At 40.2% G+C, this 23,556-nt stretch overlaps 1 protein-coding gene across 3 annotated transcripts in view; it reads left to right on the top strand.

Annotated features, from left to right (window-relative positions):
- Nucleotides 1–23,556, top strand: part of RNF144B (ring finger protein 144B) — a 175,989-nt gene that overhangs the window by 91,370 nt on the left and 61,063 nt on the right. For all 3 annotated transcript variants that reach the window (XM_055079440.1, XM_055079439.1, XM_055079441.1), the window contains exon 2: nt 17,576–17,779. In XM_055079440.1, the coding sequence (XP_054935415.1) occupies nt 17,576–17,779 (204 nt within the window). The remainder of the gene's footprint in view (nt 1–17,575; nt 17,780–23,556) is intronic.

Raw genomic sequence — 23,556 nt, 5'->3', positions numbered from 1 at the left:
GCACAGGCTCCAGATGCTCAGGCTCAGTAGTTGTGGCTCACGGGCTCAGTTGCTCCGTGGGATCTTCCCAGACCCGGGCTCGTACCTGTGTCCCCTGCATTGGCAGGCAGATTCCCAACCACTGCACCACCAGGGAAGCCCAGGTTTTTCTTTAAAAAAATTTTTTTTTAATTTAATTTTTATTTTATATTGGGGTATAGTTGATTTACAATGTTGTGTTAGTTTCAGGTGTATAGCAAAGTGTTTCAATTATACATATATCCATTCTTTTTCAGATTCTTTTCCCATACAGGTTATTACAGAATATTGAGTAGAGTTCCCTGTGCTATTACAGTAGGTCCTTGTTGATTATCTATCTTATATACAGTAGTGTGTATATGTTAATCCCAACCTCCTAATTTAACCCCTCTCCCCCACCTTTCCTTTTTGGTAACCATAAGTTTGTTTTTGAAGTCTGTGAGTCTGCTTATGTTTTGTAAATAAGTTCACTTACATCATCATTTTTAGATTCTACCACATAAAATTATATCATATGCTATTTGTATTTCTCTGTCTGACTTACTTAGTATGATAATCTCTAGGTCCATCCATGTTGCTGCAAATGGCATTATTTCATTCTTTTTTATATTCCATTCTATATATGTACCACATCTTCTTTATCCATTCATCTATCGATGGACATTTAGGTTGCTTCCATGTCCTGGCTATTGTAAGTAGTGCTGCAGTGAACACTGGGGTGCATGTATCTTTTTGAATTATGGTTTTCTCTGGATATATGCCCAGGAGTGGGATCGCTGGATCATATGGTAGTTCTATTTTTAGTTTTTTAAGGAACCTCCATACTGTTCTCCATAGTGGTTGTACCAATTTACATTCCCACCAACAGTGTAGAAGGGTTCCTTTTTCTCCACACCCTCTCCAGCATTTATTGTTTGTAGACTTTTTGATGATGACCATTCTGGTCAGGTTTTTCTTATTGGGTCCCAGCTGGTTTTGACTTACTCTGTGAGATGTTGAGATGCTCTTGTATGCATGAAATAAACCAAAATGATATGTTTCCAGCTTTTTGAAAACTTTTGTTATCAAGTCAGATGTAGCTGGGTGATCATTTCTGGGTCATATTTTGACTTTCCATGTAGTTTGATAGTCATGCCACCCTGAATGAATCTCTGGCATAGTTTCTTTTATATTATTTTGTGATGTTCTTAGTCTTATTTTTGTATTGTGTCTTAGTCTTAGTTCTATACTCAATACCCTCAATAAATGTTGAATGTATGTATAAGATGAGCCCCATTAGATCCAACAGAAAAATGTGAATGAAATGGTAGCTCTTTGGAAATGAGAAATGACCAAATTGTCACTGGCAGAATACCATGACCTTTGCCTTAAATCTTTTCCCATGGAGAGAGAATTGCACCTATTGCAGAAGCTGGTTTCCCAATACTTGTGTTCTTTCACCTGACTTCTTGAAACTCAACAAATCATTAAAAAAATTTTTTTAAATGTTTTATTGCAGGATGTAATTAAGATGTCAAGTCTAAGGTGTGTGTTACTAACGTATACTAAGGTACATGAGAAGAGTAATTTCAGTGGCATCAGAATGAATCTTGATATTTCTTTATATTAATTAATGAGAATAATTTTCCAAAAAGAATTCCATTGTTGATTTCTTTCTTATGTAGGACTACAGTGTATGTTATGTATATATATAATCTGTTACATGTTACATATTATATAATATGGCATATATTACATAAGTAATATATTACATACCTATTATTACATATGTAATATTACATATACATACATATATTACATACATATCTCATAATCTAGTAATTATATTTCTATATTTGCTTTTTGGCTATATAAGTATGCGTTAGATTCATCTTGGTCTTGCTTTTACGTGACTTTAGGTGTGTTACAAGTTAATACAATTCCTGTGGTTTGGATTACTTACCATTAATGCCAAGATTTTGTTTGCCTTTTCTTTAGGAAGGTCTGTGATTCAGATTAGGAAATTCTCTATTGTGATGAAAGTCAACATGACTGCAATCTCTGGTGAACAATTTGTTATATTATGTCTATCATTACTCAGAAAGATAAAAAAATATTTTTGTAGATTGAGATGACTGGATTTTACTTCTCAGTCTGAGATATCAAATGTTACATCTACTTTTGTAGTCTGAGAGAAGCAGTTCCTTCTTAGGCTTATATGAGGGCTCCTCTTTTACCTACGTTTTAAATAAATACTGGCATTCCTTTGGGCTCTCTTTTCTGATCGCTTTCTTTTCTTTTTTTCTTTCCTTTTCCCTTCCTTCTAAGGTGAACAATGCTGACTGAGTTTCTTTTGTGTATCAGGCCAGGGCCATGCTGTACAGCTGAGCAGGTTGTGTACCGCACAGTTCTAGGAGGTGACATTCACTGCCCTACCTTCACAACTCATATAGTGCCATCAGACATTGTGCTAGCTATTTTACAAACCTCTCATTGAGCCTCACAACAACCTATGAGATGAATATCATCATTCCTATTTTATGCATGAACAAACTGAGTTTGGGGTATGTTAAATAACTTGTTTAAGGTTATGTAATAATTGGTGGGTGATAGAGTGTGTATGGGTCGAAAGCCCCTTTGTCCCTCTACAGCTTGCTACCTTTTGTGGGTGACCTCAGCTCTTGGAAATCTCATCCATGGTCACCACCTAAATGGTGGTAATTCCTAAAAGACCCTCTACTCCAGATCTCTCTCTGTTGACAGCCTACTAGACAAGTCTTCTATGTCCCAGAGACACCTCAGATTCTGTAGGATTTAATGGAATCATTTTCCTTATGCTGCTCCTCCTTTATTCTCACTCTCAATTAGTGGTACCAGCAGCCTGGGCTCTTCTTTCTCCCTCATTCCCTACATCCAATCAGGTATCAGGTCCCATTAATTCTGTTTCTGAGATCTCTCTCCATTTGTTCATTTCCTTTTCATGCCAGTTGCCACTATGTTAGTTCAAGCCCTCCTTCTTTACTTCTGAATGCATCTGCTGTCTGAATTATGAAAAGTGTCACCTAAAGTCTGACATCTCTAGGCATTTGCAGTGGCTCTTGCCTCTGACTGGTTCACCTTTTTCCACCTTCCCCACTTGGCTCCTTGAAGTATCAGCTTTAAGTCACTTTCTCAGGGAAGCCTTCCTTGATACTTTTTACCAACCCCTTTCCTTTAGTTAAATTCTTCTCTGTGCTCCCAAAGCACATCATGTTTCAGTCTGTTGTATCACATACATACACACCATAGTATCCTGATAATTGATTTGCTTGTCTGACTCCTTCCCTGGACTGAGAGCTCTTTTTGAGGACAGGGGCCGTGTCCAACTTATGTCTGTCTTCCTAACATCAAGCAGCTTGTCTGGGAGGAGATCAAAACATGCTTGAGAGGATGATGCACACTGTGGATTCGTTAGGCAGATCTGAAAGAGTTTTGATTACCATAGCTTTGTAATATAGTTTGAAATCAGGAAGTGTGATTCCTCCAGCTTTGTTCTTCGCAAGATTGCTTTGGCTATCTGGGGTCTTTTGTGGTTCCATACAAATTTTGGGATTGTTTGCCCTATTTCTGTGAAAAATGCCATTGAAATTTTGATAGGATTGCATTGAATTTGTTGATTGCTTTGGGTAGGGTGGACATCTTTACAATATTAATTCTTCCAATCCATGAGCACGGAGTGTCTTTCTACTTATTTCTGTCCTCAATTTCTTTCATCAGTGTCTTATGGTTTCAGTATACAGATCTTTCACCTCCTTGGTTAAATTTTTTCTTACATATTTTATTCCAGATCTGAAAGAGTTGTTCACATAATACTATAGTGTTCTACATGTTTATTTAGTCCTATTAAAATTTGCATGCAGATTTTATAAACTTGAAAATAATCAGTGCTGATATTATTTAATTATACAATATATTTTTCTTCCCATCTGCCATTTGTAGCAACAGGCAGCATGATTATTGCTTAACCCATGTTTTCATTCATATTAGCAGTAGCTTCTTCCCTTATCCTGTTGACAAGAGATTATAACTTCATTGCATGGTAATTGAAAAAGTGGACTCTGTTGAACTTTGGTTTAAGGCACCAAAGTTTTGTATTGACACTAATGAATAAAGTAACCTCTTAGAACGTGCTTTGTTTATCTTTCCTGATTCCTGTCCATCCACAGTGGTCACTACACCAAGAAAATATCTTGAGATCGTTTATCCCAGAACCTAAGCTACTGTTAAATTTGAAGTTAGACATCCGTGGGGTGGTTTTCATTAACAAATACCTTTTTCATCTAACACAGCTTTAGGTGTCATTCCAGCTCTGCCCCTGTCTGGTTCAAGCCGACCACTTAAATCTCCCTGGACATAAGTTTCCTCATCTTTAAAGTTAGGTGTCTGGACTAAACTAGCTAGAAGGACTTGTCAAGCTCAAATATCCTTCAGTTCTATTATTTTGGGTCCCCACTGCACGTTCTCTTACCATCTTATCTCCCTTGTCCTCCTTCCCTTCCTCCCCACTAGTGGACTGGTCCTCCTTCCTGTCCTACAATCAGACACAGAGATACACTGTGTGCTTCGGCACTTGGCTTTGACCTCGAGGTTTTTCTTCAACATGGAGAGCCGAGAAGCAGTTTGCTTGTGTCCTTTGGCACTGTGCCTACTACTGATACTTCACTGGCATGCTCAGATTCCTTCCACAAAGGGCTGTGAGTCCCTTCCTTTTAGGAAGCACATTCCTGACTGTGGTTGCAAAAGTAGAGTGAGGGTGCAGGGTGAGCACAGAAAGATTCCCGATCGGAAGAGCCACGTTTCTAAATGGGAATGTTCAACGGAGTTGGGACTGTGATTGTGACCTTTGAGGGGTGTAGGGAGCGAGTAGGTATGTAATGTGTTATAAACATCACACAGACTAAGTGTCTGAGGTTTTGGCGTGAGGAAGGCGCGCACCCTAGTACCCCACAGCTTCTGAATTACTTTGTTACATTTTCTTTAGCCGGAGTACAGCCTGTTAGGTTACTGAGCAGTTCCCCACATAATTTGTTGACAAAGCACTTCCAGCAAAATCATTGTTTCATACAAGTGTGCCTGTATTATATGAGGTAAACTGAGACTGTCCTGATTTGATTTGCCTGCGATCTAATTTTATCATTAGATGCAAAAGGACAAATCAAGTACATGGTGTTTTGGATGAGACGTGCATGGGAAGTGTTTCTACAGAAACAGTTTTCCGGCAAGGTGGGAAGGCAGGTCTGGGTTGTTATAAGTAGAAGCAAGAGACTTAAAAGAGCTGGGAAGGAGGGAGATAGGCGTCCTGGGAGGACGCGTGCAGAGAAGCGGCAAGTTTTGAGAGCCAGTAGGTGAAGTGCCCCTGTCTGGGCGGAAGGAAGGACACTAGGGGCTGCTGCTGGCTACCCTGCTCGGCGTTTCTGCAGCAGCCGTCCAAGAAGGACAAGAGAGAGGTCCTGCTAAGTGGAGCGAGTGCAGGAGGGCGGGACTGCTCGGGCGCACTGGCGGCCGGGTTCAGACAGGGTTAAGACCATCACCTGCAGTTGAAGAGCGACCCAGATGGGAAGTAGGAAGTGCCGCGCCTGAGCTTCCTGTATAAATAAACGCGCGGCTCCCGGGGCTGCCGCTGGCGTGCGGCGCCCCACCCTCTGCAAGGTTCCCGGGCATCGCAGCTGTGCCCCGAGGCAGGAGGCGGTTACAGGTACTCCTCCTCCTCCGGCTCAGGAGGTCGGGGAGCCCGAGCCCTGGTGCAGTCCTGCAGAGCGCGAAGCTGTCTGCGGCCGAGGGAGAGAATTTAACAACTCCTCCTCCCCGGGGTGCGAGCCGCCCCGGCTGGCGGTGAGCGCGAGGGAGTCTGCTGAGAAGCCCGGCGAGGAACGTAGCTCTCCTGCCAGGTAGGTTTAGCGAGCTTTTTAGACGCTGCAGGCATTGCAAGACAGCAGTGGGGCTGGACTAAGAAAAGAAAAAAGGACGGGAGACTAACTGATACCATGGTTTTTAGCTTTATTTTCTGCCTCCAGTGCTTAAAACGTACAGAACTGAATTCGTTCTGAATGCGTGAAACACCTGTTAACTTTAAAAAATAGATACCTTTGTAAAGGTAAAAAGAAACGAGTTTAATTTCTAATAAAACAGCCTCTGCAGAATGTATTGCAAAATTCCAGATTAGATCAAACCTCGCAGTGTCTTCGGCGGAGACCAAACTTGGCATAATCTCAGATGTTTGCCTTCTGCTATTTGGAAATGCACAGCAATACGTTGACATACCTAGATATGGATAAGATGTTTTATTATCTATGGGATCTTGGTCATATATTATGCTGTTTATTTTGTCGTGTAACTGCTGATAGAACAGGGTGAAACTCTTGATCTTATACTGCTGTTCTCAAGTTTAAGTTAAAATGAAACCGATTCCTGTATCAGCAGACTAAAGGTATCTTTAGCTTACCCTTTCCAGGGTACCTTTTGTTTTTCTTACTAGTTTCAGGGATTCTGCTGTAAGTCTACTCCTGAGGCATATACTTCTCACGTTCGGATTTCTCAGAAATGATTTCTCCTTTCTGGAAAAATGTTCTCTGTCTTCACGCTTGCACTACAGTCTCGCTTTCTTATTTCTGTCTGCAGCACATATCTTTTCAAAACATTAGCTGGGGCTCACAATAGGACTAGCAGGGTTCTTCTGAGTTGGCATTTCTGGAGGCTTATTTGAACGTTGCCAGGTATGAATTAAAGAACAATGTATCTAACGTTTCTGAAGCAGCCGATCGCGGGTTTCTAGTCCCAGAAGCAAAATAAATGAACCTTGAGATGACGCAGTTTTTAGGGTGTGGGTAAGAGGCAAAAGGAACCCAACCAGTCTTCACTGAGTTGCTGGCTAATTAAAGTATCTGGCTGCTGTAGCTTTCACTGAGTTGAGCCTCTTGGCCCCCAGTCCCTTTCACATCTAATTCCTCTGCTGGTCCCTCCTTCTCCTTACTCTGTCCTCCCTTTTCGACCCTAGTCCTTTCCATGGGTCCCTTCAGTATTTCTGAAGCTATCTTGAAGAGGAGAGAGAGCGAGAAAAAGAAAGGCATCCTATAGCAGATCCACAAGGCCACGCGTGGAGAGAATTGTGTTAGGAAGTCCAAGGCCACATCTTCGTAAAACTCCTGCCTTCCCGTTTGCACACCTGTGACTGGGATTTTATTCTTTGTTCTGCACATAAAGTTAGGAAAGTGGGAAAGAAAATAAATTCGAACTGTCTTGATGAGTGAACAAATTCAAGGTATAGAAAATGTAAAAAGATGTCAAGTAGCAGAATTGAATTGCTTGGCTTTTTATTTAAAACAAACAAACAAAAAACCCCTCAACCAACTGCCACCCCCTCCCCGCCCCGCCCCCAAACCAATCACCCTAGATAACTTGCTTCTACAGTACTGTGCTGGACGTGAGTTCTGAGTGTGGTCAAACACTGTCCATTTACCCAGAGTTTTACAAATATTTACAGTCATCTATGCCAAATATCTTTGTGCTGAACCCCAAAGAACATTCTCTGCATTCAAAAGCCCCATTCTCATGAATGGTTTCAGTTCATTGGCAATTTAAAGGCATCCAGGCTTCCAAACTAGGTCAGTTTAAGACATGTCTTTTTTTTAAACATGATAATTAGTTTTTGGGTCTCCCAGATTATGATCCAGGTTTTCAGAGCCAAGCCCTACAGCAGAGAGGAACGTATGCTCTATCAGAAAGAGAAAAGCTCATTTTATTTAAATGGTAAGACCATTTACCTTTCTGGAAACTATCTTTCTCTTGAATCATACAAATATTTTAATCTGAGAAATTTATATTTAAGTTTTCCTTTTTGAAAAGTTATTTCAATATTTTAGATGTTTAGGAACATTTTTAAGGACATCAGAATCATTTCTCTGTACTGTTTCTGCTGGTCCTGGCTTCTGTGTTTCCCCTGGCCTTGACTTATGATATTACTTTCCCGTTGAGTGAGGTTCTTAGTGTTTGAAATCTGTAGTTTGAGGTAGAGGTCAGGAATCATGTTGAACCCAGCTGTCGGAGGAACAAAGTCCAGACAGTTTGCGGACTAAACCTACTTTGTGCAACTGATTATTTCGGAGATGGGAATTGCGCCAAGCTGAGCTTTGGGGAGCAGGTATCTGCAGCCACTGCTCTTGAGTACTTAGACTTTTTTTTCAGGGATGCCTGCCTTAATTTATTGCAGTGCCTTAGCTATAACAAATTATCAATATTTTCAGCTTTTGAATTGCTGGAAACGAATCCAGATGAGAATCAGGCCCTGAATATTTCTTCTCCTCCATGTACATTAGAGAAGTTATCTACTGTGGTATTGAGTGATTAGAGGCTGAGGATGTAAAGATGTGTAAGATGTAGCCTCTGTCCTGAAAGAATTTGAATAAGCTTGGAAGTGAAAGTGACTTTGGACTAGAATAGTAATGTTTAATTCACGTTGTTTTACCTGAGAATGAAAAATACTTTGATGTTTGTCCTTTCAATTATGTTTTTGTTTTTTGGGCTTTTTTTCTTTTTTGATAATGTTTCCCTGATGTCACCTGAGTGTTAAGTAATTTAAAGAGGCATAAGAGCATCTAAGTTAATTTATTTAATTATTTTAATTTTAAATTTGTTTTTTCACCTTTAGGCATATGTGGGAGGTCTTGCACTAACATTTTATTTTTATTAACATTGGCATTTGCTATTTACTTGGTGGATGAATACTCCTAAACCCAATGCATTATATCCCTTCCTTGAATTGAAAACACAACAATATAAGTGAAATACACTTCTCTTATTCATAGCTGGGGATACTTCTGATCACATGGCTTGTGGTATCTGTTAAAGAACATGCTTTGAAAGCTATGTCTCAGTGGTTTCTAATTCCTCTGCAGTCATGAGTTTGAGTCTCAGACCTTAAGTCAACTGGTTCTTTGTCTTTCTTGGGAAGATAGAACGAGACTATCTCATTGGGCTTCCCTGGTGGCGCAGTGGTTGGGAGTCCGCCTGCCGATGCAGGGCACACGGGTTCGTGCCCAGGTCCGGGAGGATCCCACATGCTGCGGAGCGGCTGGGCCCGTGAGCCATGGCCACTGAGCCTGCGCGTCCGGAGCCTGTGCTCCGCAACGGGAGAGGCCACAGCGGTGAGAGGCCCGCATACCAAAAAAAAAAAAAAAAAAAAAAAGACTATCTCATTTCTCTTTTTTGTTGGACTTGTGGCTGAAGCCTTAAACCCACAAATTGTCCTGTGTATGATTATATGAACCTGTCTGTTGACAAGCTCCTCAACCAGTTTACGCTTTATAAGTGAGGACTATGTTTAATCACCTTTACATCCATAGCACCTAACGTGTGGAATTCAGTTCTTTGTGGGTTGACCTTATTTTCTGCGTTTTGCGTTTTTCTGTATTTGATTCCTTGAGAAACTCATTTGGCAAAGATGTACGAAAATATACGCCCTGCACCTTGCTTAGTGTGGGATGGGGGAGTTCTTTTCCCAAACTGGTTTTAAATTTGTGTCTATAAAATGTCTGTATACAACATTTAACTTTCACAGGAGAGGGTAATATTTACACATGCTTTTATTCATTTGGAGAAAACATTTTGGTTTAGATAGTCGTTCTTTAGCCACTTCTTGGTAGTGTCATAACCCAGGATATCAGCCTGTCTCTTGCTCTATGGGGCTTTCTGAAATAACACTTCTCCTTGATCTGTTAATTACATCATTGTCTGACCTGCCTGTAAGTGGCATTCCTTCCTGCCTCTGAGTTTTGTTGTTATGCCAGGCAGGGGGAAGGCAATTATTCAGCAGGGCTGTATGAATAATTGTGGGAGGCAAGGGAACCACTGATTAAATAGAGGTGGGCAGGGCACAGCAGTGGTGTTGAGGAGGGACCTACAATGATGAATGTAAAGTTACAATGCCCCGAATATCATTGAGCTGTTATTCTCATATTCCCTCCTACCTTCTTTGATAAGTTTTTATTGTTAGGAAAGCTGGGAATGGTTTTCTGCCTCCTGGGCCTTACCTCTCAGTGGTAATGAGAATACAGAAAGAAGGCAAGAAAAAAGAAATGCGCTTTTTAGAAGGATAGGCGTTTTGTAAATGTTAAAACTTGACATCCCAGATGCCCTGTACTCTGTAAGGTTTAGAGTTAGCTTATCACAATATCATGTACTTTGTTGGTCATGATCTCATATATCTTTCCATATATTTCTCCTATGTACTTTGTAGGAAAAAATATAAAAATTAGATCTGATTATTCTCATCTTAAAAAAATGGTAACTGAGGCGATGGAAGTGTTAACTAACCTTATTATGGTAATCATTTCACAAAATATATCTATATCAAATCATTACATTGTATACATTAAACTTACACAATTTTTTGTACTAATTATATCTCAGTAAAGCTAGAAAAAATAGATCTTATTAAAATAATGGGCTTTATTCATTACATAATTTCAAATAGCAAAGAGACTGCCTAGAAAACAGTTTTTGGTAATATTTAAGATTCCCCTCCTAAGGGAGTGTCTGTCCTTTTCACCCACAAAAAAATTAGTAGCAATATATTTGCATATCAGTTCCATTTTTAGAAGAAACCGAGTCTCCAAGTTACAGAGTTATAATCTTATTGACATCCTGGAACCTGTTGAGATGAACATGTTAAATCTAAAAAATTTTAGACTGAATATTTTTTCATCTCTTTTGATTTCCCCTGAATGAAGCTGTGAAACAGTGGGGAAGAAAACCGAAGTTCCCTTTCCTATCACAGTGATAAACAGTGTTTTGCAGCAATGCTACCACCTCACAAAACCTGAGTAGGTGAATATTTACCTCCATTATTGCTAAGAATTAAGCAGTTCTTGGGTTTGTTTTTACAGTCAGCCCTTCATATTGGTGGGCCCTGCATTGTGGTTGGTGAAACCTGCCAACGGATGCAGAAGCCGCGGGTGCGGAGGGCCAACTGTATTAGGTCATTTTATAAAAGGAATTTGAGCATCTGAGGATTTCGGTATCTGCCAGGGGTTCTGAAACCAATCCCCCATGGATATCTAGGGACGACTGTACTAGAAAATAATTTCTAATATGTTTTATTGTTTTCAAATAATGATGATGTATCTTATGTGTGATGCCATGCATCTACTCATATTTTTACAAAGCAATTAAATAGACATAAAATATACTTGAGTAATTCCATTTCTGTGATTACTAGTGAGGCTGCCTGTGTTCCCATTTATTCTTGCCCTCTCAAGGCATGTATTAGAACTCTTTTTCTTATATTCCTGGTTGTGCACTGGTTCATCTAGTCCCTGAATGGCCAGATGAATGGCCAGAGAGTGGGTCAAAGAGGTAGTAAGGGAGTAGAACCACAACACTGGCCAGTATGGAGGTCTGCATAAGCCCTTGCCTCACTTACCACCAATGTCCATAGCCTTTGGTACTCTACCAGCCAGCTGGTCTACCTTCCATTCCAAACTGTATTAGGGTAGAACTTCAGCAAGTGGCTCATGGCTGATGATGGTCAGCACTTTATTAGGTTCAGTCAGTACCATCTGAGTCACTAATAGCTTTTGTCAAGAACATGAACCAGCAGTGAAATAAATCATTGCATTGGGTAGAAATGCCAAGGTCAACAAAATATTAATTTTGGATTGTGTTGAGTTGGTTGCCTAACATGTCAGTCTTAGTTGATATTGGGAGGGCTTTCCTAACAAGGCAGAGGTGGGAGCTTTGGATTACTGTTTCTTTCTGCTCTGCTAGAGTATCTCTGCTCTGCTTCCTGAGACTCTCTCTCCATGATACAGGCAGCACTTCAGCCCTACCTTCCCCACCACCTACCCTTCCTGAAAACACTTCCCTTTGTTAGCTTCCTGTCACTGTGAAGCATTCATACCTTTTACGAATATTTTTCAGGGATGACTCAGTGTCTTGCAGGGGCATGTAAACATTTTGAGAACATTCATGTGTCTCCTCTTCTGTTTTGTCCCTTGTTCTTGAGTAACTCTTAGACATTCATATCATGGCCTGGAATTAAGACCCCTCACCACAGGTCAACTGGATTTTTACATAAATTAATATTTCTATTACATAAGTAACATCCAGCTGTTTCATTGTATTAACTTTCTTTTTCTCTTAGTCCCTTTAATTGTGCTTTACCAATTTATCTAAATCTTAAAGTTTTTTCAGATGGTGTACAAGTTCCTAAATAACTAGACAAGTATCCTAGTAAAACATTATCCTCTCCAATCACGTTATCTTTGTGCAGTGGAATAACAGCTATGATTTGGGGTAGTGAAACGGATATAAACTACATTAGTTAAAAATACTTTGAATGTTGGCTCTCTCACCCACTGCGTTTTTGGAGCAGATTGCTTTTTCAAGCCGCCAGCAGAATATGAAAATTCCTTATACATCCTGAGCTTTCCAGCACCGTTTCTGATGTATTCCTTTCTTTGGCAATTCTAATGAAAACACAAGAGGGGAAAAGTGTCCTGTTCTTTCCTATCAGAAGGTGGTTGCTTCTCATATAATGAATACTTTGTAGGGCAATCTGTCCTCTTATGTGGTTACTTATAGTTAAGGAAGTGAGACTTCTACAATCTGGGTGAAGCCTGCCCTCACCACTCCACCCTCAACCCTGCCACCAACTTTAGAACACTTGAAGTCGGCTTGTCACGTTTTTCTTCTTTCCAGCATGGCTCTTACATTCTCTACCAAAATTCTTTTCTCATTGGGTTCTTGACATCCAAAAAGAGGCTCAGTCGCACTTGTAATAACTGTAAAAGTAATTATAATTGTTACCATTTTAAATCAAGCAGGAGGATGGAATATTCAAGTCACTTTCTTATTTTAGGCAAATTGTGAAGTATGAGGCAAAACAAGTTGAGCAAGCCAGTAAGAATGAGTTACTGGCTTTCTGGAAGGAAGACTTTTCTGGAAACCTGGAAAGGAGTGTGTGTATTGTCAGTGTACCTACGAGGATGTTGGCTCCGTGAGCAGGTCAGGAGGAACTGTGTGTGGTTGGTCATCTTCTGGCCACCCCTCTATGCTTCATGCCATTTAGTTTAGTAGTTTGGGCGGGGGGATAGTTGTGCCAGTGGTGGTTTCATGTTGTAGAGAGGAGTGAATTTTTTTTTTTTTTTAGGAATTTATTTATTTATTATTTATTTATTTATGGCCGTGTCGGGTCTCCGTTGCTGCACGCGAGCTTTCTCTAGTCGCGGCGAGCGGGGGCTACTCTTCGTTGCGGTGCGTGGGCTTCCCATTGCAGTGGCTTCTCTGCGTGGGGTTCCCATTGCAGTGGCTTCTCTTGTTGCAGAGCACGGGCTCTAGGTGCGTGGGCTTCAGTAGTTGTGGCTTCTGGGCTCTAGAGTGCGGGCTCAGTAGTTGTAGCTTGTGGACTTAGTTGCCCCGTGGCATGTGGGATCTTCCTGGACCAGGGCTTGAACCCATGTCCCCTGCATTGGCAGGCGGATTCTTAACCACTGCGCCACCAGGGAAGCCCGAGACCAGTGAATCTTTTTTTTTTTTTTTTTTTTTTTTTTCGGTGAATCTTCATAAGACACAAATGAAGAAACACTAGGACACCTTGGAGCCATTCACAAACATCTCAAGTGTGGGGGAGATTCATTTAGAGGACTTCGGGATTCCCCTATTGCTTGAAGAGCTCAATTTCTAATGAATCAATGGTGAACAGATTTCTTGTTTGTTACTCTTTTTCTATGAAGTGCTACTGTGTGTCATTTATTTCTAAAACATTCATTACTGATTTTGCCCAGAGTGAAAACCAAAGGGCTGGTTTTCGAGCTGTGTGTGGTGAAGCCTTCAGCTTCCATGATGGTGCCTGGGAGGCTGCTGAAGGAAAGGTCAAGGGTACCTGGACGGCGTCTCCCAGTGTTGTTTCAACTGGTGCTAGTCTACCTTATCTCTTTTATCCAATGGCGGGGTGCTTAAGATTTTGTTTTTATAAAATTCCACTGCTTTAAAAATATTCAAAAGCCATCACTTTGGGGAACTGGGGTTCTGGTAGACAGAAAGGTAAATCACTTCTTTTTGAAGAATTATTTTGGATTGTTCACCTCTCAAAGAGATGAAATATGTGACTCTTTCCTCTGTCTCAGTCACAAGTTCTGCCTTGATTGGAATGCTTGGAATTTTTTTTTAAACAAAATTGGTCTCTGCTTTGTAAAAAGTTTTTATGTTATAAGAATATATTTATATATATAATATATACAGTTTAAATTTATATGTATAAATTTTAAGCCACTTTATTGAGGTATGATTGACAGACCAAGAAGTGTACATATTTAATGTATAGAATTTGATGAGTTGAGAAGTATACACCTATGGAACAGCATGGTACCTGTGGTTAACAATACTGTATTGTATACTTAAAAATTTGCCAAGGGTAGATCTTATGTTAAGTGCTCTTAATCACGCACACACAAAACAATGATAAATAAAGGGGGCAGGAGGAAACTTTTGGAGGTGATAGATATTTTTGTATTTCTACAACTTTGATTTCATAGCCTATAGGCATGTAACTCACAAACTGAGTAAAACCTTATGTGTATGGCAAGGGACAAGATTAGTTTCAGATGGCCTTGATTCACACAACGTCTTGCCCTGCCTTCAAAAGAAGACTATTTCAAAGAGATAACCTTTTAAGAAGTATCCCATTATGTCTTTGTTTTTCAAGTACATCGGCCTGTTAAATGTCCCCTTCTAAAAAGTAGATTGAGACTGTGAGAAGAAAATGACTTTCTTGAAGAACACCTTGCTCTCTTGCCTAGGCTGGGACAGCAGGATTTATCTCTTCTCGACAGCTTCCTCCAAATGGGCTGTTAGTGTAATTGACATTTGTGGTGTGGGATGTTTCTGGCCTGTGTCATTTCCCATCTTCCCTACACAGGAAGAATTTACTGGCTACATTTCTTCTTCTTGTGTGACTTGGGATTTCTCTTTTTGAGGGGAAAATAACTCAGAATATGTTGCATGAGCAGTGTTGGGAAAATAGAGATGAAAAGGCAGGTGAAAAGACGTTTTTGATAAGATGATGTGTGTTATCAACGGGGGAGTATTGGAGAAGAAAACAGGCAATAGTTGTGTTAAGTATAAACTGGGAACAGGGGAGAAGTAAAATCATTCACTTTTACCCCTAATTGACCCTAAAGGGATTTTTTTTTTTTTTAAACTTTAAAAACCTGGATTTGATGTGCAGGTTGATTTGAATTTAATTTGCTCTTGGATGATAGATCGTCAATAGTTAATTGAATAAGAACACTGTGTCTTGAACCGTATTGGTCTTTTCCCGAGAAATATCTATCATATTGGAAGCCAGTCATTGGTTAGCTTCCTATTTAATTTATTTTTGATCAAGTCTTTTACTACTACTTAAGGAGTAGGTGATAAACCGTAAACACTTCAGTTCGCTAGAGTTAGAAACTGTTGATTCTTTCTGATGTGACACTAAGAAAGTTAGTGCAGTTAGATCTCATAGATTTTTTTCTTTCTAATCTAATCTGGTTTTTTCTCCCGTATTTTAGTACTTTCGTACTAATATATGGAGACTTAAGTCGCTGTGGGGCTGTATAACAAATGCTGAATATGTAAAATAATTTCTTTTGCCCAACAATTGGGAGGAAGAGAGTCTGCTTCTTCTGGGGGGAGGGGATACAATTATTTCTATGGCCAAATTTATTAGAATTGGCCATACTCTGTTAAAATAGTAAGAACTTAAGGATTTTACTTTTATTTAATCAGAACATGCAATTTCTTGATGTGATATAAACTATGGATATGTAGGGAAATTATTTTCACAATTATCTTACCTCTTTTAAAGATATTCTGAATAAAAACAATCTAGTGGAAGGGCTTCGGTTATAATTTTTATTTTTCGGTGTAGAAATATCCTTTCCTCTAGTCATGCTATGTGTAGAGACAAATTTTATTCTTCAGTGATCTTATGATAGCCGTAGTCATGGAATTCACCTCTCTCTCTTTCTCTCTTTCCCTCCCTCTTCCTATCTCTCTCTCCCTGCTACATCCCTCCACATAGTATCCACTTGTGAGGCAGTTCTTGTGTAATGGAACAGCCACTGGACTTGGCCTCAGAAGATGGAGGTTTGAGTTTAGCTGTGCCGTGTGTAAGCTCTGAGAACTTTGGCAGATTACTTAACTTCTCAGGACCTCAATTCATCTATAAAATGAAGGAAATAATCATTGTGGTTGCAAAACATTAAATGAAATAATGCATGTGAAGGAACACAACACTGACACCTTATTGAAATTTTTTTTTTTAATTTATTTTTGACTGTGTTGGGTCTTCATTGCTGTGTGCAGGCTTTCTCTAGTTGCGGCGAGCTACTCTTCATTGTGGTGTGCGGGCTTCTCATTGCGGTGGCTTCTTTTGTTGTGGAGCACGGGCTCCAGGCGCGCGGGCTTCATTAGTTGCGGCACGTGGGCTCAGTAGTTGTGGCTCACGGGTCAGTAGTTGTGGCTTGCGGGCTCTAGAGCGCAGACTGAGTAGTTGTGGCGCACGGGCTTAGTTGCTCCGCGGCACGTGGGATCTTCCCAGACCAGGGCTCCAACGCGTGTCCCTTGCATTGGCAGGTGGATTCTTAATCACTGAGCCACCAGGGAAGCCCTGAAATTTTTTTTATTGGAGTAAAATATACATAATAAAATTTATCATTTCAACCATTTTAACCGTAATTCAGAGGTATTAAGTACATTCACAATGTTGTCCAACCATCACACTATCCATTTCTAGAACTTTTTCATCGTGCCAGAAACTCTGTATTCATTAAGTGATAACTCTCCATTTGCCCTTCCTCCGGTTCTCGGTAATCACCTTTCTACTTTCTGTCTTTGTGAATTTGACTGTTCTAGGTACCTCATATAAATGGAATCATACAATATTTGCCCTTTTGTGTCTGGCTTATTTCACTTAGCATAATGTCTTCAAGGTTCATCCATGTTGTAGCATGTATCGAAATTTCATTCCGTCTTAAGGCTGAATAGTATTCCATTGTACGTTTATAGCACATTTTGTTTATCCATTCATCTGTTGATGGACATTTGGATTGTTCCCACCTTTTGACTGTTGTGAATGATGCTACTTGCTATTTGAGTCCCTGCTTTGAATTCTTTTGGGTGTACACCCCGAAGTGAAATTTCTGGATCATATGGTAATTCTATATTTAACTTTTTGAGTGATATTCTCTTTTTAAGTATTTTTTGAATCTGTTGAATTGATCATAGCAATGCGATTCCTAAATGGTGTATTTGTTCATAGTAGTCTTTTAATTTCCATAGTTGACTTGATATGAGTCAGGACAGTGAGATCACCTCACATTTCAGGACTCTAGGAATAGGTTGCCAAGGTGATAAGCTCTCTAATCCATGGTTCTCAGAAATGCATTTGCTGTACACTTAGATCATTGAGGGTGAGGATTTGCCCTGCTGGTGCCCAGATGTGTTGGTTAAACAATAGCTGTATCAATGGATATAATATTTTCTGCTTTGGGCCTTTCTGTAGGGATTGAGGAGACTGAAGAACGCTGAAGACAGACTGATGGGCTCAGTTGGTAGGCTCCACTGTCTCACCATGACCGCTGCCGAAAATCCCACACCTGGAGACCTAGCTCTGGCCCCTCTCATCACTTGCAAACTCTGCCTGTGTGAACAGTCTCTGGACAAGATGACCACGCTCCAGGAATGCCGGTGCATCTTTTGCACAGCTGTAAGTTTACCCTGATGCTTTCATCATGAGAAAATACAAAGGGAAGAATTGTAAAAATACAGGATATACTTCTGTGACTTACCGAGAAGCCAAAGTTTGCTACAATATGATTCTGCTTGGGAGAGCAATTCCACATTTGGATATGATTCCAAATACTATCTTGAATAGTAAACCCAATATTTACTGGGGTTTAGGCAAAGTGTAACATGTATATGAAGTTTAATTATTGGTTGAATAAGCAGCATCTTTCTGTTCTTAAAGCTCTAGCTAAGGAACAAAATAGACATTTTAAACATGCCTTAGTTAACTACCATCTGTAAGAAGCTCATCAAGTGTTTTGAATGATGGAGAAATCAGGTAGCAATTTGCTGAATTTTCCTTCATGTACTTACTTGCTCGTCTCCTACAAAGCACATGGTATACAACTGTTTTACTTTGTCGAATTTCCTTTTTAATTTTTTTTCGTATTTTCACAATATGCCGAATGCTGCTTATTCCTCATAACAAATATAACCCTATAGATCTTCAGGGGTGGGCTTGTCTCTTTTAGTTTGGCACTTGGTATCAAGGCCCGTGACCTTGATTGCATGTATCCCTAAAGGTTGGTTGGTTAAAGAATAAAGATAGGAAATGGACTGATGGGTTCACGGGGACTACTAGAAGTGTGAACCAGGTGGTCTTGGTCAAATTTTCATTTATCAAAGCATTTTTTGAGCTCCTACTCTGTGCTAGGCACTTGATGTTGGGACTATAAAGATAAGTAAGATACTCCCCACAGAAAAGATGGACACGTTGCAGGAACTCTACAAGAGTTTGGTGAAATCAGGGATGGCTAGACATAACATACCACAGGAGTGCCTCACCCACTTTAGGAGTGGTAGGGGGATTCCTGGTGGCAGCGCTCTCTGACCTGAGGCCTGAAACAGGAGATTGTAAACTGATGCCCGTGGGCCACATCGGGCCTCAGCACATTTTTGTTTGCCTCCCCAATTGGGAAATTTCAAATAACAAATTGGTAAATTTTTCATGAACAAATGAAAAAGTAGTAAGATAGAGCTACTCTGGGCCTGTATTCATAGGCCCAGAAATAAATGATCTTTCCTCTATTTATGGTCCCTAACCTCTCTCCTGTGTGTTTGAATTAGCTACACTTTTAAACTAAGGATGGATTAAGAGTCAGCTAGGAAGAGTGCTGGGCATTTCAGCATGGTAGAGGGGAGGGCTTTATGCCTAAATTACAGTAGTCACTGTTTATCTTTGCTTTGGTAGGCCTTGTATGGGTAGACTGTTAATATTTATTATACAGTAAGTATAATAATCACCAGCCAAATGTGGGTTTAATACCCCTGACTTGTGAAGGAAATTGACCAGTTTAAATACAGTGATCAGTGCTTAAATCAGCGGCAGTAAGGAGAAAGAAAGAAATCATTTAGGAAATACTGGAATAATTTACAAAAAGACATTTTACTAAGCATACTTTTTAAAGAAAAACAGTTAAGGTGAAATAAATTTTACTTCATCTCTTTTTTCTAAGTTAATTTAAGTAACATGACACATTTTCTAGCTAGTTTATATCCATTTTCTTTTTTTTGTTTGTTTTTTTTGTTTTTGCGGTATGCGGGCCTCTCACTGTTGTGGCCTCTCCAGTTGCGGGGCACAGGCTCCGGACGCGCAGGCTCGGCGGCCATGGCTCACGGGCCCAGCCGCTCCGCGGCATGTGGGATCTTCCCGGACCGGGGCACAAACCCGTGTCCCCTGCATCGGCAGGCAGACTCCCAACCACTGCGCCACCAGGGAAGCCCATCAATTTTCTTAAATTCTTTTGGATTGAGGATTAGGGTAGAGAGAAGGCTTAGAATAACTTTTAGGTAAAAAGGAAAGTGACTAAAATCCTTTCCTTATGTTTTCAACTGTAGGATCCAAAGATGGCAAAGAATAGTATTATTTATCCCTTTATTCAACAGATATCTAGTGAGCAGCATTTGTGTGTCCTGGGAATTGTTCTGGGCACCGTGATTTATCAGTTAAAGAAACAAAACCCAGCATAGAGCCTTGCTCTTAGGAACTTATATGCTATCAAAGGAGTTACATAATAAATAGTTAGCATACTAAATAGGTAAGTTACATGCTAGTGGGTATTAGGGGCTTAGAAAAAAAGCAGAGCAGGAGGTTAGGAGTGTGGGGACCAGGATGTTACACTGATAGTTGGGCGGACAGAAGGAGGCTTCAGTAAGTGATGTTTATGCTGGTTCTTCCTCATCTTGTCAGCGTGTGTTACTTCGCAGGAAGTAAGGAAATGGCCTTGTCATCACGGGGCAGCTTCAGTTTCCTTTGGTCTTACTTTGTTTCTGAGTGCTGTGCTTCAGAACTGTTTTCTTTGACTTTCTCACATCGCTTTCGGACCTTTGCTAATCCTTGAAACAAATGAGTCAGAAGCAACATTTGGTTAAAGCCAGAGTGGAAATTTTTATCTGGGGGTTAATGATGTTTCAAAGCAGGATATGGAATTCACTTTTTGCAATGAGATCTCAAAGAGCAGAATTCACATTTGTGCGTCAACGTTGGATAAAGAATACACGGACAAGCAAAGGCTGTATTTCACATTCACAGATTGCTGCCACTGCCATATTATTGTTTCCATAGATCTTAGTTCCCAGTTAAAGACAGCACAACTGCTTCTTATTTCTCCTTCAGCAGTTTGGGGGTAGGAGTTAATACAATTAGCTTATTCTGTCATTTAGATTCATACTTCCTCATTGTTGGGGAGTACTCAAAAGCAGAAAGGCAAATGGCTTTGGTGTTTTTGGTATCCCTGCAACTTGGGAACTTTTCATCGCAGTAAACATTAACCTTCCCTGGCTTCCCAATACCCCATTTTCTATGATCTGCCAAAATAGTAAGCTGTATGTGTTTGATTACATTAGTGTTTATAAATTTGCAGTTGATACCAGCCTCACCTGAAATACTATTCTAACGTTTCTGTTAGAGCTCTTATTTCTTATTTTTAAAAACCAGTTTTAAAATGTATCTGAGGGTTACTGATGTTAAAAACCAGTTAAAAATACCAGTTAAAAATGTGTCTGAGGGCTTTCCTGGTGGCGCAGTGGTTGAGAGTCCGCCTGCCGATGCAGGGGACACGCATTCGTGCCCCGGTCCGGGAGGGTCCCACATGCCGCGGAGCGGCTGGGCCCATGAGCCATAGTCACTGAGCCTGCGCGTCCGGAGCCTGTGCTCTGCAACGGGAGAGGCCGCGACAGTGAGAGGCCCGCGTACCACAAAAAAAAAAAAATGTGTCTGATTCCCCCCAGATTTTGATTTGCATTCGAATTAAAGATATTAAATGTGTTTTGTGTTTTCGAGGCTGAAAAGAAACCAGTGACATTTTTTAATAGGCTATATATTACTAAATCCCAATTTTAAGTATGGTTGGATGACATCTTCCAATTATTGGCTGGGAAAGCCTTCTTGTGCACATGCCATATATTTAAAATGGTTTTGCTAAGATAGTTCCCTTTTCCCCCTCCCATGAGGAGAATGTCCGAATGTAATGGTTCTCCTGCTAGAGATGGTGCTATACTTGTATATTTTCATCAGTTCAATAAAGCTCTTTATACATTCTGTCCTTGTCCTGTTTTCCCTAAGAAACAGTGTGATCAGTTTGCTTGGAGAGTACAGGATGGACAGTGTCTGGCTGGACCATTGGCTGTTGGCCAGCTCAGACCTGGAGCTTAAGCAGGTGTTCCCTAACCCAAGGGTGTTCCATGACCCTCCAGCTCTGTTTCCAAGTCAGATTAGCTTGGAAACATGTATGTTTTCTAGTCCTCTCTTGGAGGCATGTAAAAAGTATAATTGCATTTTAGAGACTCTGTGAAATCTTGTGGTTAGAAAGAAAGCAAAGGGACCCTGTTGACCTTCTCCTGATGAAGCATTTCCGTTTGACCAATGCCAACTTTTTTTTGAGTGGAATACCTATTAATTTCCCCACAACCAGTGCATGGAAGAATGCCGCTCTGACTTACCCCATGGATGTAATTCTTGATTTAAATGCCATTCAGAGAAAGGAAGGGGACAGATGTTGCTTCAAATAATCCATCGATGTATCTAGTTTCTTGTTAAAAGAAGCTTTACCATGTTCTATTTGAGAAGATGGTTTCTGTTAGACTGTTTGCTCAGGTTTAACATAGAGAAGAAAGTATAGTATGAAGCAAGGGAAGCTAAATATAAGGACAAAAATGGGTGGAGCTCTCACTAGCATGACCAGCGTTTAGGTGCATCACGGGGCCAAAGAAGTTGATATTGTGGGGTTACAGAGAGAGGTGTTGTAAAATTACTTGTTGTACTTGAAAGTTAAATATCTCAGGGATGTTAGTCTACTAATTAATAATATGGAAAAAGTCTCTCTCTCTCTCCCCACCCTCCCCCATGGACTTAAATAATGCAAATGTGAAAATTCAAATTCCCCTTTTCTAGCTTTTGCAACACACTCTTTCAGATAATACCACACAATTATAATTCAAGGGAAAGAAAAAAAATTCACAAAAATCCATTATCAAAGGAGGGAAAATTTGTGGGTTTCTCCCTTGTGAGCAATATTTGCCTCTTTGATTTATTTTGGAAGCTATTTCTGTCAGCCACGAATTAAAGAATAATGAAAACACAGTTGTTGCTTGTTTTCATAACCTAGATAATTTCACCTAAAAAGAGTTAGTATGTTGGCATGGCCTATTTACCATTCAGATTAAAGACAGGATGTGCTGAGCAAAAAGAAAATAAAGTCCAGCCATATTCTTGCCTTTTTTCCATTATATTTTGTTGGCTCTAAGTAGTTAGAACTCCTTTTACTATTCATTTTTACGAGCCAAATGGATTTTCCAGTGTTTGAAAAAGTGAGAGGAAATATAAAGCTTTTTAGACCAAGCCCTTCTTTTCCTTGGGGCCTGTTGGGGGACCTTTAAGCAAGGCCCACATATAGCCTGGGAGACATTTACAGTGTGGGAAGATTTGCAGTGTGTGTGCGTGCATACGTTGTGTATGTTTCTGAGTACATCCAAACATACATGCGCACCCACTCGGATTGGTAACTTTCAAATGAAGCAAAGAACCTGCAGTGGTTCTTTCCTGGATTCTAACCGATATCTACATAAGGAGGAAGGAATGTCATTTTTCTATTCCCACCTCCATTCTTCCCTTCCAGTGTCACACTCATAGTGTTTAAAAGTGCAGATGCAGAGCTAGGAAGACCCAGGCTCATGTTCAGGCTTTGCTGTTTACTGGTGTATAACTTTAGGCAAGTTCTTTGGCTTCTGTGAAACTTAGTTTCTCACCTGTAGGTTGAAGGGGGGGTATTGGATAGTAGTATCTAAGAGTGTTGTAGGAAGCATCGAATGAGAATCCCCGTTCAGCAACTAGCACAGTCCCAAACCCCTAGTAAGTTAACATTATTATTCCTCTCTTTCCTAAGTTCTGTCAGTATGCTGAGCTGTTCTGTTTTTCAAAAATGTTTCAGAGGAAGGAAATCCTGTAAAGACTTGACTTGCTTCCTCATTAGCCTTTTATAAAAAGGTGGTTATACAATCCAAAAATGGGCAGAAGACCTAAATAGACATTTCTCCAAAGAAGATACACAGATTGCCAACAAACACATGAAAGGGTGCTCAACATCACTAATCATTAGAGAAACGCACATCAAAACTACAGTGAGGTATCACCTCACACCGGTCAGAATGGCCATCATCAAAAAGTCTACAAACAATAAATGCTGGAGAGGGTGTGGAGAA

The sequence above is a fragment of the Physeter macrocephalus genome, chromosome 18, assembly GCF_002837175.3.
Source record: "Physeter macrocephalus isolate SW-GA chromosome 18, ASM283717v5, whole genome shotgun sequence".
In the NCBI taxonomy this organism is placed as follows: domain Eukaryota; kingdom Metazoa; phylum Chordata; class Mammalia; order Artiodactyla; family Physeteridae; genus Physeter; species Physeter macrocephalus.
Note: the sequence above shows the minus strand (reverse complement) of the source record. Positions and strands in the feature narration are given on the sequence as shown.